Source organism: Ranitomeya variabilis, chromosome 3 (genome assembly GCF_051348905.1).
Source record: "Ranitomeya variabilis isolate aRanVar5 chromosome 3, aRanVar5.hap1, whole genome shotgun sequence".
NCBI classification, from domain to species: Eukaryota; Metazoa; Chordata; class Amphibia; order Anura; family Dendrobatidae; genus Ranitomeya; species Ranitomeya variabilis.
The window spans coordinates 34,423,739-34,445,331 of record NC_135234.1 but is presented as its reverse complement, the minus strand read 5'-3'; the positions used below and the strand labels follow the sequence as shown (position 1 = coordinate 34,445,331).

At 50.6% G+C, this 21,593-nt stretch overlaps 1 protein-coding gene across 2 annotated transcripts; it reads left to right on the top strand.

Annotated features, from left to right (window-relative positions):
• The first annotated feature begins 1,207 nt into the window (after positions 1 to 1,207).
• On the top strand, positions 1,208 to 13,539 carry CCT8 (chaperonin containing TCP1 subunit 8). Of its 2 annotated transcripts, XM_077293949.1 has the most exons (16): positions 1,324 to 1,517; positions 7,166 to 7,256; positions 7,344 to 7,423; positions 7,522 to 7,671; positions 8,969 to 9,149; positions 9,233 to 9,294; positions 9,363 to 9,500; positions 9,766 to 9,944; positions 10,049 to 10,115; positions 10,456 to 10,543; positions 10,683 to 10,798; positions 10,991 to 11,062; positions 11,147 to 11,311; positions 11,400 to 11,519; positions 12,638 to 12,752; positions 13,321 to 13,539. In XM_077293949.1, the coding sequence occupies exons 1-15, from the start codon at positions 1,458 to 1,460 to the stop codon at positions 12,731 to 12,733; spliced, it is 1,665 nt and encodes a 554-aa protein (XP_077150064.1). In that variant the 5' UTR covers positions 1,324 to 1,457; the 3' UTR covers positions 12,734 to 12,752; positions 13,321 to 13,539. The 2 variants fall into 2 exon arrangements, with proteins under 2 accessions (XP_077150066.1, XP_077150064.1); XM_077293951.1 differs by lacking the exon at positions 12,638 to 12,752 and having other exon boundaries at positions 1,208 to 1,517.
• The last annotated feature ends 8,054 nt before the right edge of the window (positions 13,540 to 21,593 follow it).

Here is a 21,593-nt window from a genome sequence, read left to right as displayed (position 1 = left end):
TCCAAGTTTGGGGCTGACGGACCTGAACAGCGCGCACAACTCATGGCCCTTCAAAAACCCTGGAAAGCTGCTGTGATAATGTGTCTAGTGTGCTAACATAATAATGATTGGCAGCAGCGCTTTTATTTTTCCGTCGACATTGCTGTAATGAGGGCTTCTTTTTTGCGGAACAAAATGTCGTTTTCCATGGCGCCATTTCCTGCTATATTTGACTTTTTTATTACTTTTTTTTACACTTTTTGGAAGATACAAAAGAAACGGCAATACTGGATTTTTTTCTTATTTTTTATTCAATTTTAAATACACAGTCACTTTATTCTGCAGGTTGATAAAATAATAATATCCAAATTTTATATTTTTTTATACTTTATTAATTTCACACAAATAAAAAATCTATTTTTTTTTTTTAATTAGGAGACGTTCACCACACAGCGATATACTTACAGCATCTTTTTATATTTTACTACTTTTGCACACAAAAATTCACTTTTTAAAGAAGATATAAATTATTAATTTGCACCACGTCCCGAGAGATGGAACTTTTGTCCTTTTTCTATACGACGACTTATTTTTGCATAACAAGCTGTAGTATATATCGGCAACACTTTTGAATACCTAAAACTTTTTGATCACTTTTTATTCAGTTTTTTTTTTTCTGAGACGGGAAAATCAAAAATGTCACTTTTTGTAGTTTTTTTTCTCAGATTTTTTTCTGTGGGTGGGGCTCACGGTGCAGGATAAATAATGATACGAGTGTTAGCATGGGACGTGTCATTCTGGACCTGACAGAACCAAATAGATGACTATTTTTTAGCTTTTTTGACAGCTAAAAACATTGTTTTACTCCATATTTCCAATATTTATCAGACTTTAATATGCAATCTCCTGGTCGCATTGGATGTACACAGCTCTGTACTGGCGGTACATTGTCAGTGCCGGATTGACAGTCAATCGGGCCCCGCACCATTCCTTAGCTGTCCTATTTAAAGGGCTACTCTGAAAGAAAGGATTTCTTAGTATTCGATGGGGAATCCAACCTCTGGGATTCATAGAAATCCCCAAAACAGAATTCTGTAACCCCAATAGCGAGGATCTGCCTCCATTCATGGTCTATGGTACTGAACAAGAAAGCACAGTGCAGCCCCATAGACAATTCATGGAGTGGTCACTGAGCATGCGCACTACAGTGTCTGGTGCTTTGTGCGCCGCACACGCCCAGACCACGCTGCCTGAACAGTAACCAGGACACATAGCGGCACCCGGAGCACATCGATCTTCGTCCCTTCCCTCCACTGCTCCCGCCGCCTGCTCTGATCCATCGCTCGGCGCCGCGGCTGCTCAGGTCTGAGGCGCAGGGTGTTGTGGGTAGCCGTCTTCTGTCTCCGCCTCCTCCTGTCTTCTCGCCGGTTCTGTGCGCGTCGTTTTTCTCTGTCTCCCCGGACACCGGAGCCGCTCACATGGCGCTGCACGTCCCCAAGGCCCCGGGCTTTGCCCAGATGCTCAAAGATGGAGCCAAGGTAACGAGAGCTGGTGGCCGGGCGGGGACAGAGGCGCCATGTGCGGCGCATGGAAGCTTCCAGAACAGGCCGGGGATGACGGGCACATTACAGGGGCGCGGACATCACAGCCCGTTATATGACAAGACGCCCCCCCCCCCCCACACACACACACTGTACCGCACATTACCGCTGATAACGCTGCGTATTCCGTGCGGTTATCTCATCTATCAGTGTCTAATGAATATATGGTCAGATATAATGGAAAACGCCTCAGTCAGGTGCACTGTGCTCCCAGCAGTAATGTCCCCTCCATGTACTGTGCTCCCTGCAGCAACGTCCCCTCCATGTACTGTGCTCCCTGCAGCAGTGTCCCCTCCATGCACTGTGCTCCCAGCAGTAATGTCCCCTCCATGTACTGTGCTCCCTGCAGCAACGTCCCCTCCATGTACTGTGCTCCCTGCAGCAGTGTCCCCTCCATGTACTGTGCTCCCAGCAGTAATGTCCCCTCCATGTACTGTGCTCCCTGCAGCAACGTCCCCTCCATGTACTGTGCTCCCAGCAGTAATGTCCCCTCCATGTACTGTGCTCCCTGCAGCAACGTCCCCTCCATGTACTGTGCTCCCAGCAGCAATGTCCCCTCCATGTACTGTGCTCCCAGCAGTAATGTCCCCTCCATGTACTGTGCTCCCTGCAGCAACGTCCCCTCCATGTACTGTGCTCCCAGCAGTAATGTCCCCTCCATGTACTGTGCTCCCAGCAGCAATGTCCCCTCCATGTACTGTGCTCCCAGCAGTAATGTCCCCTCCATGTACTGTGCTCCCAGCAGCAATGTCCCCTCCATGTACTGTGCTCCCTGCAGCAACGTCCCCTCCATGTACTGTGCCCCCAGCAGCAATGTCCCCTCCATGTACTGTGCTCCCTGCAGTAATGTCCCCTCCATGTACTGTGCTCCCTGCAGTAATGTCCCCTCCATGTACTGTGCTCCCTGCAGTAATGTCCCCTCCATGTACTGTGCTCCCTGCAGTAACGTCCCCTCCATGTACTGTGCTCCCTGCAGTAACGTCCCCTCCATGTACTGTGCTCCCAGCAGTAATGTCCCCTCCATGTACTGTGCTCCCAGCAGCAATGTCCCCTCTATGTACTGTGCTCCCAGCAGCAGTGTCCCCTCCATGTACTGTGCTCCCAGCAGTAATGTCCCCTCCATGTACTGTGCTCCCTGCAGTAACGTCCCCTCCATGTACTGTGCTCCCAGCAGTAATGTCCCCTCCATGTACTGTGCTCCCAGCAGTAATGTCCCCTCCATGTACTGTGCTCCCAGCAGCAATGTCCCCTCTATGTACTGTGCTCCCAGCAGCAGTGTCCCCTCCATGCACTGTGCTCCCAGCAGTAATGTCCCCTCCATGTACTGTGCTCCCTGCAGTAATGTCCCCTCCATGTACTGTGCTCCCTGCAGCAACGTCCCCTCCATGTACTGTGCTCCATGCAGTAATGTCCCCTCCATGTACTGTGCTCCCTGCAGCAACGTCCCCTCCATGTACTGTGCTCCATGCAGTAATGTCCCCTCCATGTACTGTGCTCCCTGCAGTAATGTCCCCTCCATGTACTGTGCTCCCAGCAGCAATGTCCCCTCCATGTACTGTGCTCCCTGCAGTAATGTCCCCTCCATGTACTGTGCTCCCTGCAGCAACGTCCCCTCCATGTACTGTGCTCCCTGCAGTAATGTCCCCTCCATGTACTGTGCTCCCTGCAGTAATGTCCCCTCCATGTACTGTGCTCCCTGCAGTAATGTCCCCTCCATGTACTGTGCTCCCTGCAGTAATGTCCCCTCCATGTACTGTGCTCCCTGCAGTAATGTCCCCTCCATGCACTGTGCTCCCAGCAGCAATGTCCCCTCCATGCACTGTGCTCCCAGCAGCAATGTCCCCTCCATGCACTGTGCTCCCAGCAGCAATGTCCCCTCCATGCACTGTGCTCCCAGCAGCAATGTCCCCTCCATGCACTGTGCTCCCAGCAGCAATGTCCCCTCCATGCACTGTGCTCCCAGCAGCAATGTCCCCTCCATGCACTGTGCTCCCAGCAGCAGTGTCCCCTCCATGCACTGTGCTCCCAGCAGCAGTGTCCCCTCCATGCACTGTGTTCCCAGCAGCAGTGTCCCCTCCATGCACTGTGCTCCCAGCAGCAATGTCCCCTCCATGCACTGTGCTCCCAGCAGCAATGTCCCCTCCATGCACTGTGCTCCCAGCAGCAATGTCCCCTCCATGCACTGTGCTCCCAGCAGCAGTGTCCCCTCCATGCACTGTGCTCCCAGCAGCAGTGTCCCCTCCATGCACTGTGTTCCCAGCAGCAGTGTCCCCTCCATGCACTGTGCTCCCAGCAGCAATGTCCCCTCCATGCACTGTGCTCCCAGCAGTAATGTCCCCTCTATGTACTGTGCTCCCAGCAGCAGTGTCCCCTCCATGCACTGTGCTCCCAGCAGCAGTGTCCCCTCCATGCACTGTGTTCCCAGCAGCAGTGTCCCCTCCATGCACTGTGTTCCCAGCAGCAGTGTCCCCTCCATGTACTGTGCTCCCAGCAGCAATGTCCCCTCCATGTACTGTGCTCCCAGCAGTAATGTCCCCTCTATGTACTGTGCTCCCAGCAGCAGTGTCCCCTCCATGCACTGTGCTCCCAGCAGTAGTGTCCCCTCCATGTACTGTGCTCCATGCAGTAATGTCCCCTCCATGTACTGTGCTCCCTGCAGTAATGTCCCCTCCATGTACTGTGCTCCCTGCAGCAACGTCCCCTCCATGTACTGTGCTCCATGCAGTAATGTCCCCTCCATGTACTGTGCTCCCTGCAGTAATGTCCCCTCCATGTACTGTGCTCCCAGCAGCAATGTCCCCTCCATGCACTGTGTTCCCAGCAGCAGTGTCCCCTCCATGCACTGTGTTCCCAGCAGCAGTGTCCCCTCCATGTACTGTGCTCCCAGCAGCAGTGTCCCCTCCATGTACTGTGCTCCCAGCAGCAGTGTCCCCTCCATGTACTGTGCTCCCAGCAGCAGTGTCCCCTCCATGTACTGTGCTCCCAGCAGCAGTGTCCCCTCCATGTACTGTGCTCCCAGCAGCAGTGTCCCCTCCATGTACTGTGCTCCCAGCAGCAGTGTCCCCTCCATGTACTGTGCTCCCAGCAGCAGTGTCCCCTCCATGTACTGTGCTCCCAGCAGCAGTGTCCCCTCCATGTACTGTGCTCCCAGCAGCAGTGTCCCCTCCATGTACTGTGCTCCCTGCAGCAGTGTCCCCTCCATGTACTGTGCTCCCTGCAGCAGTGTCCCCTCCATGTACTGTGCTCCCTGCAGCAGTGTCCCCTCCATGTACTGTGCTCCCTGCAGCAGTGTCCCCTCCATGTACTGTGCTCCCTGCAGCAGTGTCCCCTCCATGTACTGTGCTCCCTGCAGCAGTGTCCCCTCCATGTACTGTGCTCCCTGCAGCAGTGTCCCCTCCATGTACTGTGCTCCCTGCAGCAGTGTCCCCTCCATGTACTGTGCTCCCTGCAGCAGTGTCCCCTCCATGTACTGTGCTCCCAGCAGCAGTGTCCCCTCCATGTACTGTGCTCCCAGCAGCAGTGTCCCCTCCATGTACTGTGCTCCCAGCAGCAGTGTCCCCTCCATGTACTGTGCTCCCAGCAGCAGTGTCCCCTCCATGTACTGTGCTCCCAGCAGCAGTGTCCCCTCCATGTACTGTGCTCCCAGCAGCAGTGTCCCCTCCATGTACTGTGCTCCCAGCAGCAGTGTCCCCTCCATGTACTGTGCTCCCTGCAGCAGTGTCCCCTCCATGTACTGTGCTCCCTGCAGCAGTGTCCCCTCCATGTACTGTGCTCCCTGCAGCAGTGTCCCCTCCATGTACTGTGCTCCCTGCAGCAGTGTCCCCTCCATGTACTGTGCTCCCTGCAGCAGTGTCCCCTCCATGTACTGTGCTCCCTGCAGCAGTGTCCCCTCCATGTACTGTGCTCCCTGCAGCAGTGTCCCCTCCATGTACTGTGCTCCCTGCAGCAGTGTCCCCTCCATGTACTGTGCTCCCTGCAGCAGTGTCCCCTCCATGTACTGTGCTCCCTGCAGCAGTGTCCCCTCCATGTACTGTGCTCCCTGCAGCAGTGTCCCCTCCATGTACTGTGCTCCCTGCAGCAGTGTCCCCTCCATGTACTGTGCTCCCAGCAGCAGTGTCCCCTCCATGTACTCTGCTCCCTGCAGCAGTGTCACCTCCATCACTCCCCCTTACATTACTGTAGATGTACTGTGCTCCCAGCAGCAATGTCCCCTCCATCACTTCCCCTTACATTACTGTAGATGCACTGTGCTCCCAGCACCAATGTCTCCTCCATCACTTCCCCTTACATTACTGTAGATGCACTGTGCTCCCAGCAGTAATGTCTCCTCCATCACTTCCCCTTACATTACTGTAGATGCACTGTGCTCCCAGCAGCAATGTCCCCTCCATCACTTCTTCTTAATTACTGTAGATGCACTGTGCTCCCAGCACCAATGTCTCCTCCATCACTTCCCCTTACATTACTGTAGATGCACTGTGCTCCCAGCAGCAGTGTCCCCTCCATCACTCCCCCCTTACATTACTGTAGATGCACTGTGCTCCCAGCAGTAATGTCGCCTCCATCACTTCCACTTACATTACTGTAGATGCACTGTGCTCCCAGCAGTAATGTCTCCTCCATCACTTCCCCTTACATTACTGTAGATGCACTGTGCTCCCAGCAGCAATGTCTCCTCCATCACTTCCCCTTACATTACTGTAGATGTACTGTGCTCCCAGCAGTAATGTCTCCTCCATCACTCCCCCTTACATTACTGTAGATGTACTGTGCTCCCAGCAGTAATGTCGCCTCCATCACTCCCCCTTACATTACTGTAGATGCACTGTGCTCCCAGCAGCAGTGTCCCCTCCATCACTCCCCCCTTACATTACTGTAGATGCACTGTGCTCCCAGCAGTAATGTCGCCTCCATCACTTCCACTTACATTACTGTAGATGCACTGTGCTCCCAGCAGTAATGTCTCCTCCATCACTTCCCCTTACATTACTGTAGATGCACTGTGCTCCCAGCAGCAATGTCTCCTCCATCACTCCCCCTTACATTACTGTAGATGCACTGTGCTCCCAGCAGTAATGTCTCCTCCATCACTTCCCCTTACATTACTGTAGATGCACTGTGCTCCCAGCAGCAATGTCTCCTCCATCACTTCCCCTTACATTACTGTAGATGTACTGTGCTCCCAGCAGTAATGTCTCCTCCATCACTCCCCCTTACATTACTGTAGATGTACTGTGCTCCCAGCAGTAATGTCGCCTCCATCACTCCCCCTTACATTACTGTAGATGTACTGTGCTCCCAGCAGCAGTGTCCCCTCCATCACTCCCCCCTACATTACTGTAGATGCACTGTGCTCCCAGCAGCAGTGACGTGTGTAAACCTTGCGCGCGGCTGAGAAATCACAGCTCCATACCCTGTAGTGCCAGTACCTGGATGGGGGAGGTGCACATACAGATCTGTATGGCCTTTCCCCACATATGCATCCCCCCTGTAATACCTTCTGGTCAGTAAATGAACCGTTTGTTAGTCGTGTTTCTCTTCTTTCTGTGAATCCCCTGATTTTTGTCTCCACGTTTTCCTTGCAGCATTATTCTGGCTTAGAAGAAGCCGTATTCAGGAACATCCAGGCTTGTAAAGAACTTGCGCAGACGACCCGCACCGCGTATGGCCCGAATGGTATCTGATCCTCGCCTCCTACTCATCCACGCCATTACTTTGATTCGCCATTAACCCAATTCTTGTCTTTTTCTACTTTGTTTTCAGGGATGAACAAAATGGTTATTAATCACCTGGAAAAGCTGTTTGTCACCAACGACGCAGCCACCATCATCCGCGAGCTGGAGGTGTGTGATCCCATACAGATGTCACTCACGTTGTACTCCCCTATGGGCGGTCACTGGTTTCCTGCATTACAAATGTTTCCCCTTATTCTACGTACAAGGTCCAGCATCCAGCCGCAAAGATGATAGTGATGGCGTCACACATGCAGGAGCAGGAGGTCGGAGATGGGACTAATTTCGTGCTGGTGTTTGCCGGTGCGCTCCTGGAGCTGGCGGAGGAGCTGCTGAGGATGGGGCTCTCCGTGTCTGAGGTGCAGCTTCTCTCCTAATCCCCAATCTTCTGGGAATTGTTTGCTTGTCTCCTACATTTCACGTCATATTCACAAGATGACATATATGTCAGATAAATGCATCTCTGACTTTGGTGGTCTCATTTCTTCGAACAATTTGTCACCGAAGTATAAGGAGACATGTGCGTGGTCTGCAGGGCTGTGGAGTCGGTGAGCCAAACCTCCGACTCCTCACACCGGCTCCGACTCTACAGCCCTGGTGGTCTGCTGTGCACCCTCCAGTCTGGCCTAAACCAAGTCCAGTATTGCTGCTCCCTAGCCTAAGGGTTAAGGGGGTGTATGGCAGATACAGAACAGCAGCACTAGCCCTGTTGTCTTCACATAGGAAATATTTCCTTCTTCTAAAGTGAAGTCCTATCGTTGGGGTGCGATTTGGGTTAATGTCAATCGATTTTCAGAGCCCGAGTCATCGGCCACATCCGTAATCTGTGGCCATGAGACTGGAGCACTGAGAATCGCCTCCTACCTCCCGGCATCCATGTCTCTTCTTTTGATCAGCTGGCCTGGTGTGATGTCATATGATATCGCACACGGCCGACTAAGCAACAGAAGAGGCGCGGATGAGAAGTAGGAGGCAATTCTCAGGGCTCCCGTTAGACCGGTTACTGATGGAGACGATTGATGGCGAATCAGGATTATTGGGTATCCAACCTCCTAGACCTTCACTATTAATAAAATAGTGGGAAGCATTAAAAGAGGTAGAAAAGTTCCCGACAAGAGTGTGATTTACCTCTATAGAAGTCATATGTATTATGGGCAAATATTGATCCATCACTCGGCAGAACGGGATTATGCCGCAATTATTAAAGTGCAATCATTCAAGAGTAAGATGCATGATCACTCTGCATTATTTTCAATGGATTTATAGCAGATGAATGTCAGAAACAACAATTAGTAGAGACCACCTAGATGTTTACTTACTATGGGGCCATCCACCACAAAAGTATAAACCGTCCACTACAGACAAATGTCTATGGGGCAACATGGAGGTACGTTCTGATCTCCGTAATCGAAAATAGCTGCACACAGCGATGGAGGGGGCTTTGTTTAGCCGGATTTCCGAGTAGGGTCCTACAGCAGGTCGTCCTTCTGCAGACGCTTGTACTGGTCCTGTAAATACCGCAGCATAAGTATTAATTCTCCCCCAGATCAGATGGGTTTGTTGCTCCTACAGTAATGTGTGTGTTGTCGGGTTGTGCTCCCTATATGCCATATATCCATCAGCGGGTCTTACCCTATAATCCTTGTACATGTTCAGGTCATTGAGGGCTACGAAAAGGCCTGTAAGAAAGCGCTGGAGATCCTCCCTGACCTGGTGTGCAGCTCTGCCAAGAACCTCCGCCAGCTCAATGAAGTTGCTGCCCTCCTGCAAACGTCCATCATGAGCAAGCAATATGGCAACGAGGGCTTCCTGTCCAATCTGATAGCTCAGGCTTGCGGTAAGACGCGGCACACATCCATGCACTGAGCGAATTGTCTCTGGAACACCTTCCTGCAATTATTTCTTGTTTTCGTTATCTAGTCTCCATCCTCCCAGAGTCCGGACATTTCAACGTTGACGGTATCCGAGTCTGCAAAATCCTGGTGAGTCCATCTCTTAATGGTAGGTCCTGTAGTAATATGTATATATCAACATGCGCCTTCCCTCCCAGGGGTCTGGCATCTGCGCCTCGTCAGTCCTGCACGGAATGGTGTTCAAAAAGGAAACCGAAGGGGATATAACGTCTGTGAAAGACGCCAAAATCGCCGTTTATTCCTGTCCTTTTGATGGCATGGTTACGGAGACAAAGGTAAGTTGTGGTCATGTAGCAAATTCAGGGGAAGCATATTTATCGGCATCATTCTGGGCTAAATATGATGACATTGGGTGATCAACAATGACATTTAAATGGTCGCTGCTTTTACAGGCAGATGACGGCCGTGTAACACAGCCGACATCTGCTCATGACTAGGCCCACTTCATATTGAGGACCTGACATAGGGCGTAATAGTTTTGGGAAGGGAAAAAGGGCTGCAGATGTCAGGTCACTATTACATGCATGTGTTCGTTCTCAGGGCACGGTGCTCATTAACAATGCACAGGAGCTGATGGACTTCAGCAAAGGAGAAGAGAACCTCATGGAAGGGCAAGTAAAAGCCATCGCTGATACCGGAGCCAACATCATAGTCACAGGTGGCAAGGTGGCAGACATGGCTCTACACTACGCCAACAAGTACAACCTTATGGTGGTCAGGTGAGCCCTGCGACTGATATCTGACCAATCATCCATATCTGTAGCCATTTTGCTTTGTGTTTTATGGCCCTGTTTTCCTGATCTGTTTTTTTTTCTATTTTTAGGTTAAATTCTAAGTGGGATTTGAGGAGACTGTGCAAAACCGTGTGTGCCACCGCCCTGCCGAGGCTGGTAAGACCTTTTATCCACTGTATTAACACTTATAGGAACAGTCCAGAGCTGCAGAACCCAGTCTAGCGCTGCATTTCCACTGCTGCCCTGGTGTTTGGCTGCAGCGCTGATCTCCTGTCGACATTGGTGAGCTCAGTGATTGGCTGCAGTGATGTCAATGTTGGCTGCAGCAAAACAATGGAAACCGTGGCACTGCAAAGAGATCCTAGGAGGGCAAATAAATCTCCAGATTGTTTTAAAAAAACAAAAAAATCTTCCTGAAAAGAAACAACCCCTTTAAGTCTATTGGGAATGTGCTCGTATCGCAGCCAGGATTTTAGGTCTGTTTTCCCTCCTGCAGACGGCGCCCACGCCAGAAGAAATGGGGCATTGTGACAACGTGTACCTGTCTGAAGTTGGGGACACACAAGTCGTCGTATTTAAACATGGTGGGTATCACAAGCCCCCATTACTGTGCTTCCACATCTGTCTGCGAACCAGACCGATATAAAGTAGGAAATGAAACCAAACTCAATATTTTGTGCAATAATTGTAGATTTATTTATTTATTTATTTATTTATTTGTAGAAAAAGAAGATGGTGCCATTACCACCATAGTCATACGAGGGTCTACGGACAACCTCATGGACGACGTTGAGCGCGCGGTGGACGATGCTGTCAACACCTTTAAAGTTCTCACCAGAGTGAGTAAAAGCGACATGGACAAGTAGGAGCGGTTGTGTATGCTCTATAATTTATCAGGGTATTCAGAGGAAGATTATGGTGGATGGGTCTGTGTTCACTATCCTAACATACTGGGAAAGGTTCCCATAATGATACAGTAGAGATTTGTGGAGTGACTTTGATTACGAGGATTTTCTTCTTTCTTGATGAAGGATAAGCGTCTCGTCCCAGGCGGCGGCGCCACTGAAATTGAATTGGCGAAGCATATCACTTCCTACGGGGAGGTAAGGTCTTAAGGGCCGGGCTGATGCCCCTTGTAACCTCAGCACCTTGTCTACATAACTGCTCACGTCGCTCTCTGCTTCTAGACGTGTCCGGGGCTCGACCAGTACGCAATCAAGAAGTTTGCAGAAGCATTTGAGGCGATTCCTAGAGCCCTTGCAGAAAATTCTGGGGTGAAGGCAAACGAAGTGATCTCTAAATTGTACGCAATGCATCAAGAGGGGAACAAGAACGTGGGCTTCGACATAGAGGTAAGAGTATGGGGGGGATGTGTTGGCACCGATACCGTGGCTAGAGATGTGTCCACTACAAACACTGATCTCATCTGCTTACCTTCAGGCCGAGAGCGCTGCAGTGAAGGACATGCTGGAGAGTAACGTCTTGGATACCTACCTTGTGAAATACTGGGGAATCAAGCTTGCCACAAATGCTGCCGTCACTGTCCTGCGAGTAGATCAGGTAAGTGATACCGGGGTAGCATGCAGTAAATTACGGCATCACTTTGCCAGGAACACTACTAAAGGAGATGTCCTAGGAGTTTAACATTGATGGCCTAACCTTAGGATAGGGCATCAATATCTGATCTGTGGGGGTGTGGGCACCCTGATGATCGGCCGGGACAGCAAAGCTCTGCTGACAGAGTAGAGCCTGTGGCCGGGTACTGCACATCTGCCCCCATTGGTTTGAATATGGGGCAGATGTGCAGTCCTCAGCTGTGGCCAATATACAGTCAACGGAGCTGTGCAGTTCCAAACGCCACTGACACCGGGAATAGCTGATTGGTGGGGCTATGGCCCCTGGCACCCATCACCAATCAGACATTGATAACCTATCGTAAGGATAAACCATCAATATTAAAGTCCTGGACAATCCCGTCAAGCGTTAGACAATTGATGGATAATATTGGGCCATCAGGACTGAGGCAGCAGATGGCCATGTCATGTCTCTGAAGTGACTTTCCTGGTAAGTATGACAGATCTTGGCTTCCTATTAAAGCAGGAACTTCATCAATTGTCATAACCCCAAACTTACAAAAATAGCACCACCCCCTGTGTACAGGTTGTATCTGGTATTGCAGCTCAGCCCTATTTATTTTGAAGCAGCTGAGCTATAGTACCGTACACCACTAAGGGAGAGGGGTGGTGCTGGTCCTGAACAAGCCTTTTCTTTCTAATCATGTAGAAACCTTTGTAAAGGGGTTGTTATAGAAAGAATGAAACTAGAAGGGGTATCTGCTTGCCATTGGGGCAGTCACTGCCATCTATTCGCTGAAGCTGCAGTCTCTTCAAGAAGGAATCATATTCTGAAGCTCCGATAATAAATTAGGTAGAAACTACCGCAGTCTGTACAGATAACTCCGCTCTATACACCTGGATGGGGCTCGGTGCAGCACCAGACACGGCTTTTTCCTCTTTATTTTGCATCTTACAGTCCTAGCAATAATGAATTCTACAGGGCCAAAATCGGGATCTTTAAATTTTCGGCAGTACTTGTCCGGCCGTGACTGATGAGAAATGTTGGAGGGGTTCTCATGTTTTTTTTTTTTTTTCACACTGAACTCTGTAAAACCTTTATAGATTATTATGGCAAAAGCAGCGGGTGGACCGAGAGCCCCAAAGCAGCAAGGACACTGGGATAAAGATGACTGGCAAGATGAGCCCGACAAACTATAGGCCTCTTGTAAAAGAGCAGGTGCCCATATTGTGTGCCACGTTGCACGGACCACGCACCGCATGATGTCACGTTTACTAACCGCCTGGTGTGCCTCCTACTGTGTCATATTAACAACCCTGACGTTATTCCTGAAATAGCGCCACTCTTGGCTGTGTCAGTGGATGAGTGTGGCGCAGCCCTTCCTTGCTGAGAATAGTAGTGCACTTACAGCTGGACACCATCTTGCATGCATTTGTAGAAAGTGTATCTTCTGGATGTTTGACTTTCTCCACCTCTAGTCGGTGTGGCCCCCCAATCTCAGCTGGCGTGTTTTACACAAGCATGCGGGGCTGCGGTAGAAAGGTGGCCAGAACGTTATTACAAGGATTTCCAGAATCAGGTGATTGTAGCCTGGGCCTATTATTTGGTGGCCATTCAGGATGAGTAGCCGCCCATCTAATAACAATGGCGGAGACACAGGAGAACTCTGGAGAAGAGCCGCTGTCTGCACAGAACAGTGTTAGCTCTGTAATGTGTACGTCCTGGCCTTACAGGTCACATGTTTGTAATAACTTTATAAACTTAACTTTCATATTGTCTCCATCAGATCATCATGGCAAAACCAGCAGGTGGCCCCAAGGCACCGACGGGTAAGAAGGACTGGGATGAAGACCAAGACTGAGGCCCCCTGCGTTATGTCTGTACTTTTCCCACTATGGACTGTCTGAGGTTATATACGGCGGATGCTGCCCCAAGAGATTTTTTTTTTTTTTTTTTGTTCACTTAAGTTAATACTGTATAATAATAAAGTCCCAGGTTCATAAGATGCCGAGGACATGAGTTTTCTTCAGAGTGAGAGAAACAAATTCCAGTGTGAATGGGTGTGAATTGTTGTATCCATATAATAATTTGTCCTAAAATGGAAATAGAATTCTCACTGCCCTGGAGGGCGCGGAGATGGAGAGAAGTCACCGGATGTGAGGAGAAGAGCACAGGAAGAAGGGAAAAAGTCCCACAAGAAATAGGACTGACTAAGGAGTGATCCCACTCGAGCAAGGAAAGGGGAGATTAGGAGAAGGAGTAGGTCGGCCACGGGGTGGGATGACATCTGTGATCTAGCAGTGACAGAAGCCACAGTCTTGATCTGTCCGTCTCTGCGCTGGGGCGACAGATGTGAACTCAGGAGGTCCGGAAGGAAATAAGTATTAGGGACGATCAGAAGCTGCCCCCATATAAGATGGCACTGGCTGCAAAGAAAATTACGCCCAAATGGGACAGAAAGCAAGTGGTTTAAAAAAGATGAACAAGGGTAATCTCTAATAGTTTAACTCCTGACATTTGCAGTAATAATTAGTGATGAGCGAATATACTCGTTACTTGAGATTTCCCGAGCACGCTCTGGTGTCCTCCGGGTATTTTTTAGTGCTCGGAGATTTAGTTTTTATTGCCGCAGCTGAATGATTTACATCTGTTAGCCAGCATAAGTACATGTGGGGGTTGCCTGGTTGCTAAGGAACCCCCACATGTAATCAAGCTGGCTAATAGCTGTAAATCATTCAGCTGCGGCAATAAAAACGAAATCTCCGAGCACTAAAAAATACCCGGAGGACACCAGAGCGTGCTCGAGAAGTCTCAAGTAATGAGTATATTGGCTCATCACTAATAATAATCCGTCCCTGGGCCTTATTGACGTGGGACGTATTATTACTGCATGGCGATCGTGCATGTACATGGGCTGTGCGTGAGCGCCACCGGGTGTCGGCTGAATTCTGACAGCTGACACCTGGCAATCAGTGCCAGGAGCGGCTCCACAATGCTGACACTTTCACCCCCTAAATGCTGCGATCGCAGTATTCCAGGAGCAGGCAGAAGGATGGCAGCCCCCTCTGCCCTTTGATCGGAGACCACACGGCGTGGCACAGGGTTCTGATTGATGCCATGGTGACCTGATGACATCATGACAACATCCAGGTCACCAGAGCTAGTAAAGTTGCTAGATCATGCTCAGCAACTTTCCCTGTCAGTGCAGAGCTAACAGTAACGACCTGCTCTAAAGATCTGTCCCACTAGTTAACCCGTTTAGTGAACACCATAAAAAAAAATAGAAAACAAGGCAAAAAACAATGCTTTATCATAAAGCCGAACAAAAAGTGGAATAACACAGGATCAAAAAGAAGCCTATAAACATGGTACCGCTGAAAACGTCATCTTGTCCCGCAAAAAAAAAAAACAAGCTGCCATACAGCTCCATCAGTGGAAAAATAAAGTTATAGCTCTCAGAATAAAGCAATGCAAAAGCAATTCTCTTTTTTTTTTCTATAAAAGTTTGTGTAAAAGCGCCAAAACCTTTAAAAAAAAAAAAAAGGTATAGCTGTAATCGTACTGACCAAGAATAAAACTGTCTTATCAATTTTACCACCTTTAGAACAGTAAAAAAAATAAATTCCTGAATCGCAGGTTTTTGTTCATTCTGCCTCCCAAAAATCGGAATAGGAAGCGATGAAAAAAAAAGTTATGCCTAAAAATGGTACCAATAAAAACGTCAACTCTTCCCACAAAAAACAAGGCCTCACATGACTGTTGGCCAAAATATGGAAAAATTATAGCTCTCAAAATATGGTGATGCAAAGAAACTAGTTTTTGCAATTAAGTGTTGTATGTGACAGCAGCCAAACATGAAAACCTGATAAATCTGTAATCACACCGACCCGAAGAATAAAGTCGCCTAACCACTTATACCGCACGAGGAACAGCATAAAAAATAAAACAAATTCACCTGCTGTTGATTTTTTTCATTCTGCCTCTCAAAGATCGCAGTAAGGCTTGGCGCACATTTATCCTGTGCTCTACTTTGAGCACTTACAACAGGGTTTCCACGTAAATCTCTGAAATACATGATTCAGATGTAACCTCTGGCGGAATATTCCCTACAATGAGACAAATGGAGGCACTGGGGATGCCATAGGACCTGTGATCTGGCGGTGTCAGTCTTTTTTTAGGATTGCATAAAAGTGCCGTCAGCCACAGTTTTGTGCACCTCTGAAAAGGACACCTCTGAACAGAGGCCAGACGGAGTCCAGAGTAACTGCTGCCTCATAGTGAATGGATCATCTGAATCACGTCACTCAGATTTAGATGGAAACCCCAAAGTACCTTATTTTGCGGACCATAAGACGCACCTAGGTTTTAGAAATTAGAAAAAAAATTGAAGCAAAAAATGTGGTCAATTCTGTACGAATATGCCCTATCCTGGTATATAAGGTCCCCTCATCACTATGCAGGGCCCCCATTTCCGTCCTGGTATGCATGGCCCCATCAGAGAAACATTAAAAAAACAGACTTACCTTCTTGCGCTCCCTCGCAAAGTATTGCTCCGATGTCAGCAGCTGATTTATGCTTGTAAGCATCGCATGATCAAGTGCTGCTTACAAGCCGAGGACAGCTGCCAGGATACTCACTGCTCCCCATGCCGGGACTAAATACATGGAGAGCAGTGAATATTCATTGCTGTTTAACAGCGGGCACAGCGTTAGCCGCAGCCGCCGGCTACTAAAGGGAATGAATATTCACTGCATTCCACGCCTATGGGAGTGCCTGTGCCTGACAAAATATTTCCCGATTAAATGAAGGGTATTGGCGCACTCAGGAAAAAATTGACCTCAGTGTGTTGTAAAGAAAAAGTCCCTATTATTAGCCCTTAGAAAAATTAAAACTTGCTGCTAAAATAACATTTTAGTATTAAAAATGTAATTTATTCTTTCGTCACCGCTCAATGGTATAAAATTCTGTGAGGCGCATGTGTCAATATGATCACTGCACCCCTAGATGAATTCATTGGGGAGTCTATAAAATGAGTTCACATATAGAGGGTTTCTGCTATTCTGGCACCTCAGGGGCTCAGCCAATGTGACATGGCACCCTCAAACCATTCCAGCAAAATCTGTACTCCAATATGGCACCTCTTCCCTTCTGAGCTTTGCACTGTGCCTCATAAGTAGTTTCCCCCCACATAAGGTATGTCGGTGTACTCAGAAGAAATTGCACAGCAAATAGTATGGTGCAATTTCTCCTGTTACCCTTAAGAAAATGCAAATTACTCTGTCGCCTCATTGGGGGACACAGGACCATGGGTGTTATGCTGCTGTCCACTAGGAGGCGACACTATGCATAATCTGAAAAAGATTAACTGTGGCTCCTCCTGTGCAGTATACACCCCTGGACGGCATCAGCCTTCTCCAGTTTTTGCTTAGTGTCGCAAAGGAGGCACACCTAAAGATTTTTACTCCGTTTCCCGTTTTCCGACGGGATTACAGATGAAGAAAAGAGGGTCTCCTGTGAGACCCCCGGCATGGCTCCTTCCTCGGCCCCCTATTATGGGGTGCCCAGTTGAAGTTGAGATGGCTATTCCCCATGCTGCTCCTTCCCCAACCTCTCGGGTGTTGGTTCGAAGTCGAGACCCCCCTCCTTCCCCAATTCCTTTTGGTTTCTGGGTTGAGGTCGAGGCGAGGATAAAGGCCCCTGAAGGTGTGTGACAAAAGCACCCTCCCTATCCCCCTCTGGGGGTATTAGGTTGAGACACCTCAGGTAAGGCCTGTACAGGCAGCATCCTACAGCTCCCAGCAATGGGCCAGCACACTGCGCCTGCATCCAGGGACCCCAGCCCAGCTGCGGGCTCCTGTTGGGGCCGGGGGGAGTGCAGGCAGGCATGGCACATACAGACACAGGGTTCCCTGCGTCCCTGTCTCTGCGGCAGCACCAGCTCTATACTGCCTCAGGGGGACCCCAGCCGGGCTCCCCCTTCCGCTTATAGCCCCACCGCCATCCTGCCTTCAAATCCGGAGGGGTCCGGTTCAGATCCGACCCCCTCCCGGACTTTCGCGCCGGCCTGGAGCCCTTCTGGGCCTCAGGCATCTAATTTAGGCCCCGGCTTCGGCCTAGCTGAAGCAGCAGCCTCCTCTCCGCCCCCCGGCCCGCCCCCCGGATGACAAATATGACACTCTACAGTGTCATACAAGGGGCGGATCGAGACAGAAAGGGCGGGTTTTTTATAGCCTTGCCGCCTTTTTCCAGCTCTCCGCCCCCTTCTCCTCCTCTCTCCTCTGTCTCTGCAGCCATTTTCGGCTGCAGATTAACCCTGCATCTCCCGGTCTGCAGGACCAGGCAGCCAGTCTCCGGGGGGCACAGGACTGTGGATTTTCGGCGCTGGACCTAGGGGTACACTGGTGGGGTAAGATCACAGCTGGGTTATCTTTACTCAGCTGTGAATCCATATTACCTATAAGGCTCCCCTGTAGGTTCTCTACCCCTGTAAGGTCCATCTGCTGGCAGCACTTCTGCACTCTGTGCACTATGCCGGGCTCAAGGTCTAAGAGAACCAGGCAGAACTGCTATTATGCATTCTGCACAGCCTGCGGGACCGCTCTCCCCAGTAGCAGCACGTACCCGCATTGTCAGAACTGTATACAAACTACTGTGTCACAGCCTCAAGAAGCCCCTGCCAATGCCTCGGTGTCTAATGCCACACCGGAATGGGCTACTCAGTTATCGCAATCTATGACGCAGTCTATAGATAACCTAACTTCCACATTGCTTCAGGCTCTGCAGGGTCATGCCCCGGCTATGACCGTTACCCAACAACGGGAGAGCTTGACTCAGGAACAAGATGCCCCTGGCACATCCACGTCTAGGTCAGGACGCAAGCGGATCCATAGATCAAGTCCATCTGCGTCATCCAATAGCACACGGTCATCCCCCTCTAGGGAGAGACACCGTTGCTCCAGGTCATCTAGACCGTCCCATTCCAGGGACAGACAATGCAGATCTCCGCAATCCCCAACCAGAGAAGGCCTCCTCCCCAGCTCACCCAGCAGGGGACGCCTCAGTGATACACAGAATTCGGAAGGCATCTGCGACTCTGACTCAGACAGAGAAACTGAGGGGTCCCTGATCCCAATCCCTCCTAGCAATACAGCGCTAGTTGAGAACATAATATCGTCCATCCATCGGGTGCTGGACATTTCTGATCCGCCACCAGAGGCCCCAGAACATCAGATTTCCTTTGAAGGACCTCTGAAGCCGCCTAAGGTTTTTTCTAACCACCCAGAGTTTAAGGCGATCCTTAAAAAACAGCTCTCACAGCCTGAGAAAAAATTCGCTAATCGCAAATATCTGGAGGCGAGGTACCCCTTCCCACAGAAGGACACCAAGGAATGGACAGATCCACCTGAAGTGGATCCCCCAGTCTCCAGGCTAGCAGCACAGACCCTCCTTTCACTGCCAGATAGCTCAACCCTAAGGGACGCAGCAGACCGGCAGGTAGAACGCATGGCTCGTTCAATTTTCGAGGCTGCAGGGGCATCCCTGGCTCCCGCGTTCGCCTCAGTTTGGGCTGCCAAGGCCATCCTGGCCTGGGCAAACAATTTACAAGCCTTCCAAGCATCCGCTCCTGAACTGTTGGACCAAGCGGTTCAAATTGCTGTTGTAGCAGATTACATGCTCCATGCAGCTCTGGATTCAGCAAGGGGAGTCGCGGGGATAGCATCAAACGCCATCACGATTCGGCGTATCCTCTGGCTGCGGGAATGGAAAGCGGACGCAGCCTCAAAGAAGTCCCTCACGCACCTCCCCTACCTCAGTGGGAGACTTTTCGGTGAACAGTTGGACACTATGATATCCAACGCCACAGGGGGTAAGAGTACTTCTCTTCCCCAACTGAAACCTAAACGCACTTACAAGAAGCGTAACCAAACTCGATTCCGATCCTTTCGGAATTCCTCCGGCTGGTCCGTCTCGCGTCCAGTACAAAATCGTAACCGTTCCCCACGCAGGGACAACTCACGATCGACGCAAAGGTCGGACAAGACCTGGCAGTCAAAAGCAGGCCAGTCTAAGCCCAGAGGAGGAAAATCTCAGACCTTCTCCTCCTCATGACTCACGGACTCCGGAAGACACCACACCAGTAGGCGGCCGACTTTTGCTCTTTCATCAAGTCTGGCTGCCTATTACAGAAGACAGGTGGGTCACGGAACTAGTGTCTTCCGGATACAAAATAGACTTCACCTCCAACCCACCGGACCGGTTCTTCCTCTCTGTCCCCCCAAAACCGCCAGCCAAGGCTCGAGCCTACCACCAAGCGGTCTCCTCGCTTTGTCAATCAGGAGTCATAGTACCGGTACCCACGACCGACCGTTTCCGAGGGTTCTACTCCAATCTGTTCGTAGTTCCCAAGAAAGGAGGCAGTGTACGGCCCATACTAGACCTAAAACAGCTCAACAAATATGTACGGGTCCGTCATTTCCGCATGGAGTCCCTTCGGTCCATCATTGCGTCCATGGAGAAGGGAGAATATCTCGCCTCCATAGACATACAAGACGCATACCTGCATATACCCATTGCACCTGCCCATCAGAGGTTTCTCAGGTTCGCAATAGGCCAGGACCACTACCAATTCGTGGCTCTCCCCTTTGGACTCGCCACGGCTCCCAGAGTGTTCACCAAGGTCATGGCAGCCACCATGGACGTCCTGCACTCCAGAGGCATAGTAGTCGTTCCATACCTGGACGATCTACTCATCAAGGCTCCCACCTTCAAGGACTGCGAGCTCAGCGTCTCAATCACAACCGATACTCTCAGTCGCATGGGCTGGTTAATCAACCTACAAAAGTCATCACCAACCCCGAGTCAGTCCCTGACCTTCCTGGGAATGTTATTCAACACCTCCAGGGGTCTAGTGCTCCTTCCCAAGGACAAGGCACTGGCTCTCCGACTAGCAGTTCGCACCCTCCTCCGCAAACCCCCTCGATCTCTCCGGTTTGCCATGAGAGTTCTCGGCAAGATGGCAGCGGCAATAGAAGCTGTCCCATTTGCCCAGTTTCACCTCAGACCTCTCCAACTAGCCATTCTCAAGTCCTGGGACCGGAATCCCTTTTCTCTCGACAGGGAGTTCCAGCTAACGTCGTCAACCAGGAGGTCCCTGCACTGGTGGCTCAAGCCAACCTCGCTAGCAAAGGGGAAATCCTTTCTCTCAGGTCAATGGAAGGTCCTGACCACCGACGCGAGCCTGACGGGTTGGGGTGCGGTGCACCTACACCACAGGGCACAGGGCAAATGGTCCCCAGCGGAAGCGACCATGCCCATCAACATCCTGGAAATTCGTCCCATCCTACTGGCATTGAGGGCCTTCCATCACTTACTGGCAGCCTCTCACATCAGGATACAGTCGGACAATGCCACGGCTGTGGCATATGTAAATCATCAAGGGGGACCCGCAGTACCCAGGCGATGCGGGAAGTGTCACATATCCCCCGCTGGGCGGAGGACACAGGGTCGGTTCTTTCGGCGGTCCACATTCCGGGTGTGGACAACTGGGAAGCAGACTTCCTCAGCCGACAAGGAATAGACTCGGGAGAGTGGTCTCTCCATCCCGAAAATTTTCAACAGATCTGTCTCCGCTGGGGGACCCCGGATGTGGACCTAATGGCATCCCATTTCAATGCCAAGGTCTCCAACTTCATTGCCAGAACACACGATCCGCGGTCGCTCGGAGCAGACGCTCTGGTTCAGGACTGGACCCAGTTCCAGCTTCTGTACATTTTTCCACCTCTCCCCCTGATATCCAGAGTGGTGAGGAAGATCAAACAAGAGGGAATTCCAACCATCCTCATTGCACCAGACTGGCCCAGACGCACATGGTACGCCGACATCGTACAACTCACAGCAGACGCCCCTTGGCGTCTCCCCGACCGCCACGATCTTCTATCGCAAGGGCCGTTCTACCACCAGAACTCAGGGGCTCTCAATTTGACGGCGTTGCCCTTGAGACCTGGGTTCTAACCCAGGCAGGGCTCTCGGCAGATGTCATTGGAACCATGATCAGAGCAC